This window comes from Sinocyclocheilus anshuiensis, unplaced genomic scaffold (genome assembly GCF_001515605.1).
Source record: "Sinocyclocheilus anshuiensis isolate Anshui unplaced genomic scaffold, SAMN03320099.WGS_v1.1 scaffold1141, whole genome shotgun sequence".
Taxonomy (NCBI): Eukaryota; Metazoa; Chordata; class Actinopteri; order Cypriniformes; family Cyprinidae; genus Sinocyclocheilus; species Sinocyclocheilus anshuiensis.
This window is the reverse complement of record NW_015554222.1, coordinates 207,817-218,825: the sequence shown is the minus strand read 5'-3', so window position 1 is coordinate 218,825 and position 11,009 is coordinate 207,817. Positions and strand designations below refer to the sequence as shown.

General features: G+C 38.3%; 1 protein-coding gene across 1 annotated transcript in view; it reads left to right on the top strand.

Moving 5' to 3' along the window:
* LOC107671155 (FERM domain-containing protein 4A) overlaps positions 1–11,009 on the top strand; it is an 83,296-nt gene that overhangs the window by 57,320 nt on the left and 14,967 nt on the right. The window contains exons 12-14 of the mRNA XM_016464018.1: positions 6,212–6,288; positions 8,158–8,296; positions 8,627–8,768. Of these exons, the coding sequence (XP_016319504.1) occupies positions 6,212–6,288; positions 8,158–8,296; positions 8,627–8,768 (358 nt within the window). The remainder of the gene's footprint in view (positions 1–6,211; positions 6,289–8,157; positions 8,297–8,626; positions 8,769–11,009) is intronic.

Sequence of the window (11,009 nt, the reverse complement as noted above, 5' to 3'; positions counted from 1 at the left end):
ATGACGAAAAAAAGTGCATAATGTTTAAAATAATGTTTATAAACCATATATAATTAATAAAGTTGCTTAAACAAGTAGAAGAAGAAAAAACAGCAGCATGCATGTATGTATAGTTTAATACAAAGGACCGAAAACCAATCACAAAGAGTAGGCTACTTTCTTCATTTAAAAACATGAGATACAGTGGGATGGGGGAAAACCGCCATAAAGTCTTGAGACTTTTTTTTAATGTTTTTTAAAAGTTGAACTTGCCTAAATTTTAAACAAACTCTTTCTGCGAGACACGAGTGCAACGCTGATAGATGCCCCGGTAGAAAATGTGATAAATATGCGTTCTGTGTGAACGGCTTGGTTTATGGCTTGGTTTCAGTTTCATCGTAAACAACATATTTGCCACACTGATGCTCTCGTTTTCCACTATATATTGAATGAACAACGTAGCAGCGCCGCATCTAGTGGGTTCAACTGGATAGGCTAACAAAAGCATTAAAATGCAATGACACTAACATTGTCGTCGCATTTCGTGCGCCACTGATAAGGCTGCCTGACGGCTGATGCAGACCTAAAATTCGAATGCAACGTTGTGGATTTTTTTCTTTATTTGACGGATATTCGAAATTCGAATTTTTTTTTGACAGCCCTAGTGGACTTACTATAGTTTGACTTCTGTTTGTCCTCCCTTCACATCTCTTCATCTTGGTCATCCTGTAATAGTTTTACCTCCCTGATGGTAATAGTAGTGCTTGGCATAGTTCGTCCCTCACCATTTGTGCTACAGACATGAACACGACCTTAAATTACGTCACTTGTTGAGGAGAGGTGGGCCATTACTTTTCTAAGCGGTCAGACTTACTTGTCAGGCGATAAAATGGACAAATTAGTCTTTTTTGACTTAGGCAACCACCCAGAACCATAGTCACTACTTAAAATGTAGCTTATGACAGTGCTCTTTGTTTCTTCATGAGGGAGGGAAAAAAATCCCACTTCTCCTTTAAAACTCTCTGCTTTGTAGAAAATCCAGTGGATGTAAGCAGTTTCCCTTACGCTGTGTTTTGAAACTTCGCATGAGTTTCTTCAGTTGTGTGTTTTTGCATGTGTATGAATGTGTGTTCATCACCTGGTCACCTTTGCATAACCTCATGACGTCAACCAAGAGAAGTCTGACCGTCTGACACTTGGGTGTGGTGACCTCAGATATGTCATGACCTCTGGCGGTCTGACCCCATAGCGTTTTTTGTAACTTTAGACAGAGACTCTCAAACTACCAGACAGACGATCAGTGACACCAGGTAACTGAAATGCTACAAATCTGTCTCAGTCAGAAGAAATGCTTTCTGTCGAAATGACTTTACTTCAGGTGTGTGTTCGCTGGCTTTGGTTTTCCATTCTCACAGCACACACAAGTGTTTTAAGTTCTCTCCAAAGGACAGGCAAAAACTTCAGCCTGTGGTGAGGAACCGAAAAACCTTTCCCAAAACCGCAAGCTAAAAATAGCATTCAAAGCAGAAAGTCCAGCCAAGCGAAAAGCCAAACTCAGGCCTATTTACAGAGAAGGATCTGTTACAGAAAACGAAAGTTGAAAAGATACAACACAGCAGAGGGCAGCTCAGAATGGAGGGAAGAGAAACCAGCAAGAAGAACGGATGCGTGTCCAAAAATGCCACAGATGCAAACTAAACAAAATTATAGTTCTACTGCCAAATCCAACTAAACCTGGATGACAATTTAAAGGGATAGTTCAACCAAAAATGAACGTCATCATTTACTCACCTTGATGATCCAAACCTGTAATAATATTTTTTTGTTTTACTGTAGAGCACAAAATAATATAGTTTAAATAATGTTAAAAGTGTTTTTGTTGATACAGTGCAAGTCACAGCAACATTGGACCCTATTGACTTTCATTGTATAGGGAAAAAAAACTAACAATGAGACATTTTTTTCAAAATATCTTCTTTTATGTTCAACAGAAGAAAGTCAGTCCTACAGCTTTGAAATGACATGAGAGTGAGTAAATGATGAATCACAGAGAACAATCAGACATCTAGCCCTGTGTTCAAATGCCAGGCTGCAACTTTCCACTGATCTGCATTTCAGATGGGTCATTGCCACTAATGTTCTCATTACACAGTTTGCCTCCATCACATATGCACGTTTTAATGTTTTGATGATAAGCTCACATGCGCTAATGGTTTGTGGCTGTTCTCCATCTGTAGGCAGTGTGTGTGAGAGACTGCGGGATATACAGTTAAATATGCCACACACTAAAAGTTGCAGACTTGGTGAGTTAGTGGTTGGGTTTATTTAATGAGTTTCATAATTTCATAATTTAAACCCTCTCCTAATGAGAAACCGCAGAGCATCTGTTCCAAAGTGTGTGTGTAAAGTTTCACGGAGGTGTGACCAAGTACATTTGTGGTTTCATCTTGAATTGGGGTGCGTGTGTTTCTCAAGAGCTATTGTCCTCTACCTAAACTCCCTCCAGCAGCCTCGCTGACTCCAAAACCCGCAACAGGAAACCGAGCAGCAGACACCCGCAGGATTACTGTCACCCTGACAACACAAAACATACTGGAAACATTAGTGTGTCTGACGAATCCGGGACCACTCCCCAAAAACTGGCATGTGTGCGGCTGTTTCTGATTGGTTTGGATCAGCTCATTAGCTCCAATAACTGAAAGATTCTTGCCTTGTAAAACAAATGAACAGCATGGCAAATTAAAGAAGTGTATAGCTGCCCTTCTAGCCAGATGTGACATTGTACTTATGAATCATGGGATTGCAACCCTTTAGTCACCGGTGATTGTTTTCATCCTGTCTGCTGCTAGTGACCTTTGACCTTTCCAATGCCCTGTCTTTTCTCATAAGCGCTTGTTATAGCTCCAGCTAAGTAAATACCATGCCACACACAAACAGTCTTCCTGTAGTCTCTGTGTGTCTTTGTGAGAGAGGGGTGGGGGCTTGTTGTATTATTCTATGTACAGACAGACTGCAGGGTGGGCGATGTGTGTGTTATAATAAAAGTAACTGCAGTGAATGTGAGTCATAGTGATGAAACACCTATGACATTTACAATGAGACTCATTAAAATCTAAACTCCCTTATATTGGAACTTTCTGGATAAGTGTTTTGGTTTTTAGTGATCCTTAACTCTGTGCTTGAACTCTTGATAGGATTATATTTCAATAAGTGGTTAGCTTTTGCATTGTTTTCAGAATGCATTGAATGATTTATTTAATTTTTGCTGAATAGAAAGTTCAAAAGAACAGCCTTTATTTGAAATGGAAATATTTTCTAAATTGAGAAATGTCTTTACTGCCACTTCGATCAATTTAATGCATCCTTACTAAATAACAGTATTGATTTCTTAAAAAAAAAGAAAGTCATACTCCAAATTTGGAACGGTAGTGTAAATCTATTTTAATGAAAAGTATTAAGGAAAATGTTACCATCTGATTAAGAATAGACTATTTCACTTAGGATTTGCGTGTGTGTTGTTTGCATGCTTTTGTTTCTGAGTTTTTCGTTTAACTGCATGCTAACATCAGACTTTACTGGAATCAACTGCATCAGAACTGAGGTGGGGTTTTCAGATACAGGCATAGCCAATCTCTGGACCCCATCACCATGGCTGTGAGCCTTCATTTAAAATCCTTTGAAGTCCAGAACAAGATTTAACCCTGTTTCTAGAGATCTAAATAACCAAACAACATGAGGACTGGAACACGTTTCAGCGGTCAGTGAAATATGTGCTGGAACTAACCAGGATTCAGCACATCACTGGGCACATGGGCCCCCTTTAAAATGTCTTTTCTCTCTTACAGCCTCTCGTGACTGAATGCCTCAAAATCACACACACTTTCAGCTGAGATCGTCTCAATCCAGAACAATATCTGAAGTCCCCAGTTCCACCTCACTGTGCCCAAAATACTCTGGTGTGGTTAATGCTCCATACCTCATTGGCTATTATAACTGCACCACGCTACAGAGCGTTTAGATGTCATGGAACATTGTAGCCTCCCTCACTTTCTTTTTCCTCTCCCTCCCGCTCTCTTAAGGAGAGAAAGATTTGTATCTCCATAATGAAAGTTGTTTTGAAAGTGTTGAGGGTCACGTTTGTTCTTGGTCCCATGAGACCATCAAAGCATCTCATTAACACCAAGAAACATTCACTTCATCAACATCTCTGTGTTGTTCAGTTGCACTGTTTCTATGATATTTTGGGATGGAAATCAGAAGGAATTTAAATATTCTGGTTTAATGTTCCTCTGTTTTATCTTAATTAGTTATTTTAATAGTACAGAAGTACAGAACTTTGGTATACTCTGTGGTTTTTGAAGTGCTTTACAAATAAATTTGAACTGAATTAACAATTTGTTTAGTACTTTTGAAGAACATTATACCAAACAAAATAATCCTATCTTTGGTAATATATTTTATGTTATTTATTAATTTTATTACTATATTACTTTTATTTTAATTACTATAAAACATGTTACTTATTGTTTGTATATATCAGTGTTATTTTAGTATTATTTATATACTATTATGGTATTTATTTTGTTTCTCATTTTAGTTTAAGTTTTAGCAATTTTGTGTTCTTTTGTTATTTGTATTAGTTTTGTTTTTTATATATATTTATTTATATTTAGCTTTAATTTATTTTTATTTAAGATTTTACTTTTACTTTTAACACTTCAACTTAAACTTACTTCTTTTAGTAAGTCACCAAGACAACATTTATTTAAAAAAAAAAAAATTCTTTTTTTTTTTATTGTTTACAATAACAACACTGGTAAGTATACTTAGACCAATTTAAATCAATAACAATCCTGAGACTGATTCATAAGATTCTTGAAAGAACTGCCTCAAAAAGAGTCATTCGTTCACAAATTGTAGTTCATAAATCTGTATTCTTAATATTATTTTTGTATTATTTTGCAGCAACTGGACTTTCTCTTTCATTTCTTTTATTTATATTGCGTTCATTGATTCATACCAAATACGATTTATATTATAATCTCATCTCATCTAAAATGTTAGATTCAGTAGAGTTGCAGGAAGACTATTTTAATGCAGTATTTTATCTGCATCAGTGGAATGTTGCAGATGTTAAAGGACCGTTATTAGAACCTTGAAAATCATTTGGTTCCAGTAGATTTTTTTTTTTAAATGGAACCAGTTCTTAATTCCCAGTCCTAGTGATATATGTGGAAATTGTGTGTGTGTGTGTGTGTGTGTGTGTGTGTGTGTGTAACTATGTTCCTTCCCTCCCCTCTTCCTTCATCTGTCCATTGTTTTCCCAGGCTCTTAAAATTCTTGAGCTCTTCAAGCCAACCCCCTCCCCTCCTCTCTCTTCCATCATTTTTTCATTTCTCTTTTCCTTTTCCTTTTTTTCTTAAATCAAGGTCTTTGCCAAGGAATGTTTGTATGCAAAGTCCTTTTAATGACTATTAACAGTAATTATGGACGTATTTGATAGTTTAGATTGTATACCATTTATATACCTTGGAATGAGTGTATAGGGCTCTTTTTCTTGTTAAATGAAAGCAATAGTTTCAGCAAACGCATATTCATACCACTTTTTCCACCACTCTCTATTTCTATTGCATTTTCTTTGTGTCTGTGCAGCTGATGGCTCCAGGGGTCCAGTGTATGTACCGCAGACAGCTGTGTGAGTGCGTGATGGCGTTTAATGAGAACCAGAACCTGTTTTTTTGAGTGAATGAAGGGAAAAGAGGTGGAGGAGTTTAACAAAGCTGTTGCGCTGCGTTTTGAGGGGTTACTATAGCACACACACAAACACATGACTCTGAACTCTCCATAAACCCCACCCACACAGGAAGTGTGTGTCCCTGAGGGAGGAGAGGCTTGGAAGGGGGCTGACTCCTCCCACTCTTGCTTGCTCTCTCACTCTCAATCTCTCTTGATTCAAACAGTCTCTCTCTTTCTACACATATACAGAGGAGGACTCATTGTTCCCCTGTGCTTAAGGAGGATTTTACAGACTCACACTGACCTTAAGCACAAAAGTGCACAGAAAAGTAAAATATCTTGGCCTGGACTTACCTTCTGGATTTTCTTTTAATGCCTTTTCTTTTAGTTTTCTGATCTGGAAGGAGTTTACAGTCTAAAGACGTTGGAGCACCATCCATGGATTGTTTGATTGAAATTTTGGGAATGTTGTAAAAACGTTCTCTCATCTCTGCAGGTGTTCCAATGGAGACAGTTGGAGAACCTGTACTTCAGGGAGAAGAAGTTCTCAGTGGAAGTCCATGACCCGAGAAGGTAAATCTACATTACAGCCTACACGTGTCCGCTCACACACACAGGTCATGGACTATATAGGCTTACAAACAATGTGTCAAGTACACTGACAGGACATGTTGTGGGTACCACATTCACTCCAACCCAGCAGGGGTTTGAAAGACAAGTTTGTTTAGATCTCATGAAACATTTGAAAGATCTCAGCATATATGTTTTACCATTGATTCTTTTGGATTGTTGAGTGGAACAAATGAACAAAAACATACCCTCCTCGTTTTCTCTCTGTCTGTCTGTAGTGAATGAGATGTGGTTTGAGTTCATCTCGATTCTCTGCTTCTCTCTCTTCTGTCAAAACTGGGATTGTTTCATATCTTCAGTTTGTTCTCTCTTTCTCTCTGTGTGGATTTTAGGATGTGTTCAGGGTTTAATCAGGCCCTCATGACATCATCAGTGCGTGCCGAGGGCTGGTTAGTCTCTTTAGGAGAGCAGATGCTGCCAAAAGCAGCAGCACACGCTGCCTCAGATGCTGACAGACAAACCGCCTCATTCACGCTGTTCAAACAACCACCACGACAGCCCAGAATCGAGGAGAACACAGAGGGAGTTCACAGAAATGCTGGAGGCTGGGGAAATATGACATGAAAGAGAGCAAAACAGTTTAGGAAGATGATACAATCTGTTTATTTTGCAGCATGAGAGACTATGATGTATTTTCCTTTTTGTTAAGTTCACTGTCATTCAGTTTAAGTCAGTGCAACACCCGCACATACACTAATATAGTTCTGATAAGAGTCAGAACATGAGGGTCTGCTGTTTATCTTTGTTCTAGTGGAGGGGCCTGGAGGTTTTTATAAAGCCCGTCACAGGACACACACGTGCGCTAGGTTTGACCACAGTGTAAATGGTGTGCGTGTGTCTGTGGGCTGTGCTGTATGTGGTATGTTAAGCTGATACATTGCAGAACTGTCGGGTGTATTATGTGCTAACACCAGTTCACATTTCATATCTCCCATACAATATATATATTTAACTGGTGGCTAATAATATGGCAGACAGTAGAATTTAAATGCATTTTTGTGAATTTTTATCATACGTCTCTAGTAGTATCGAAGTATAAGCCATCGGTCAAAAGCTTGGATGGTGTTCTTGGATGCTATTGAACTACTTGACAAAAATGTATCACAGTTTCGACAAAAATATTAAACGGCACCACTGCTTTCAAGATTGATGGTAATAATAAATATTTATTGAGCAGCAAATCAGCATATTAGAAGGATTCTGAAGGATTGTGACACTGAAGACGGGAGTAATGGCTGCTGAAAATTTAGCTTTGCATCACAGGAATAAATTACATTTCAAAATATATTAAAATAGAAAACAGTCACTTTATATTATAATAATATTTCACAGTATTACTGTTTTTAATGTATTTTTGATCAAGTAAATGCAGCCTTGGTGAGCATAAGAGACTTCTTTCAAAAACATTAAATATCTTACTGATCCCAAACTTTTGGATGGTAGTGTTTAAAGTGATTGGAAGATATTTGTAAATTTGAAGATTTGAATTTGCAAAACTGTTAAAATTTTAAAAGCGTCAGTAAGCTTTATCTTAATATTAGCTTAACTAGCCAAGCAACATAACATGGTCACATGTCTGTTTATTGGCTGTTTTTATGTAACTTTGGTTGTGGTTCATCCAATTTAGAGGAGGTAACGTTTTTTTGACTGTATTTATTAAAATGACAAACACAAAGATGGTGTGCGTCTGTCAAAACATAAGTGTTTTAAATGTGTTTGGGCAATAATAAACATTTTGACATCGGTTTCTGCACTGACAATGTCATAAAATTCAGTGAATATAAAGTCGTTTTGTGTTTGATCCAACTGCAGGGCGTCGGTAACGCGGAGGACGTTTGGTCACAGTGGCATCGCTGTGCACACCTGGTACGCCTGTCCCACCCTCATCAAATCCATCTGGGCCATGGCCATTAGCCAGCACCAGTTCTACCTGGACCGCAAACAGAGCAAAGTGAGTGTGCGTTTGTGTTTTCGGATCCGTCTCCAAACTTTCTTTTATCAAAGTGTGTGTGTTTGGTTGATAACCTCGTTCTTACTACATCGACCTTCCTGTGTGTTTCTGTGGTCTACCTCTAACCGTCTCACCGTCTAGACAACCATCTCTGCAATCCTCAGGGCCACATACACTTACACACAAACACACTTATAACTATCTGTCTCTGATTTTGTTCTAGGATTCTGTTACACTTTTAAAAGCTGCGGAATGTTCTTCTCTTGGAAAATTCTGAGACACTCAACACAGCTGGCAAGCACATTCACTCTCTCTGTCTCTGTCTCTCAGAGTAAGATCCACGCAGCACGCAGTCTGAATGAGATAGCCATAGACCTGACAGAAACAGGAACCCTCAAGACCTCCAAACTGGCCAACATGGGCAGCAAAGGCAAAATCATCAGCGGCAGCAGTGGAAGCCTGTTGTCCTCAGGTCAGAGCACGTACACACTCACACAAAACAGGTGCAATTACAAGATCACTTTCTTCCTGTTTACAGCTATCATCTGGAAATTACGTCCTGACACACATAAAGTGTTGTTCGTAGTTTTACATTTTTGGAGCCACTTAAGTGTGATGAAAAAATTGAGATGGGATGAAATATTTGAGTTTTCTCGCAAAAGTATTGCGTTCCCCCAAGAAACTTTGCGTTCACTCGCAAAACATTTGTTCACTGCGCAACAGTATTGTGTTGCCCCGAGAAACTTTTGTATTCACTTACAGTCCCCCAAGAATCTTTGTATTCACTCACAAAACATTTGCGTTCTCTTGCAACAGTAATTACATTCCCCAAGAAGCTTTGCATACACATGAAAAAGTGTTGTGTTCCCCCAAGAAACTTGCGTTCACTCTCAAAAACTTAAGTTCTCTCCAGAGAAACTTTTGTGAAGAGAATGCAAAAGCATTGAAATATAATTTTTCCTCCCATGTCCCTTTAAGAGCTCTGTAGAAATTTATCGTTAGTGACGAGTTGGTAATGATCTGGGGCCTGTTGTAAAAGAACTTCAAACAGGATGACAAGCTTCAGTCTTGTACTTGGCTTCAAACACTGTCCTGTTATATGTGTGAATCCAGTGTTTATGATCTCATGGTGATGATGTCATACACTGGGAGTTTTGGGGTGTGGGCAAGTGTGCAAATTTTCTACGGGGTGAGAGTGAGAATAGCTTGTCTTGATGTTGGTTTTGGACTTCTGCAGTGGTGTCAGGTATCATGAATTAAATGTGCTCATAGCAGGACTCCTCTGGTGTCAGTCATATGATCTCCCCTTTCATCTGAGCCATGTGTCTTCAGCCTCTTAATCATTGACCACACATGAGAGATTAGATCATAGTGGAGGCTTGGACAGTCGCTGCATTTTGGAGTTGTTTGCTTTGGTTAGACAATATGAAAATGAAACAGCATTCACAAAACCATTTCACTTCTGTAATCTGAAGGATTTCCAAATTAATTTGGTTATTTAAAGAGAGAAATTGTAGAGTAGGACTTGGATTTGGAGAGTAGGAATGGATTTTATCCATTGGGAATTGTTTGGTGGATCCAACATGTAGTGAGGTGGTTGGAGGGGAAGAGTTGAGGCTCAGTTATGCCATCTGACAAGGAAAGTTGCTTCAGAGGCAAAGCAGTTGTTGTACGTTACAAGTTTTTTTCTTCTTCTTCTTTTGAAAAGCATGCATGAATTGTGCACAATAAGTCCAGGCACAGGCATTAAGTAAACACACAAGATAAAGTTTGACTTTACATTGACTTTAAACTTACTATTCAGTCTGAAATAATCTAGGGTACACCTTCATTTCATCCACTGGTGGTATACAGCTGTTATACTGGTTTATGTTATTGGTTAATATTATGTTTCCCTGCTTATGAATTTTGGGTTATATAAGCAGAAAACAAAAAGGTAGAAGACATTATATTTTGCTTAATTTTTAAGAATAACATGCACTGATGAATCAGTCAAAGTATGAACAGGAACATTTATTAGGAAAGTAAAAGAGTCAGTTTAAAGCAGGGGTTTTCAAACTTTTTGGAGCCAGGGACCCCTTACAGGGGAGAGGATTTTCCAAGGACCCCCTCATAATTATAACAGTGTTTAAGGTTAAAGTTTAATGTGGTTAGGAGGAATGAACATAATATGATTGTTTTATTGGTGCAAATGGTCCCCATTGTATATGTACTTTTTAATACTACAGCATAATATAATTAATTAATATAATTAAATTTACCATATTTTCTGGAAAGCACCAGGTCGGGGGGTGGGGGGGTGGATGACAAAACATAAGTTGCATCGGTGTGCAAGTCGCATTTTACTATTACTTTCAGAAATAATTTAAATACTGGACAGGTCTAAGTAAAAAAACACCCAGGACATGAGAAATATATTTAGCTATATAAACCTTCAAGTGCCCGCTTTTACGTGTTTACGCTTTGCTTATTTGACATTAATGCATTAAATAAGTCACTTTGGAATATAAACCATTGCACATTTCAGAAGATAAAAAAACGCAAGTTGCAGTCCGGAAAATACGGCATAGCAAATTATTTTGCAGACCCACTGGCTTTGCATCATGGACCCCAGTTTGAAAACCCCTGGTTTAAAGTAGGGATGCATCGATCCGATACTGCCATCTTCTGCCGGATCGGGTATCGGTCAGACGAGACCGATCCAAATCCGATA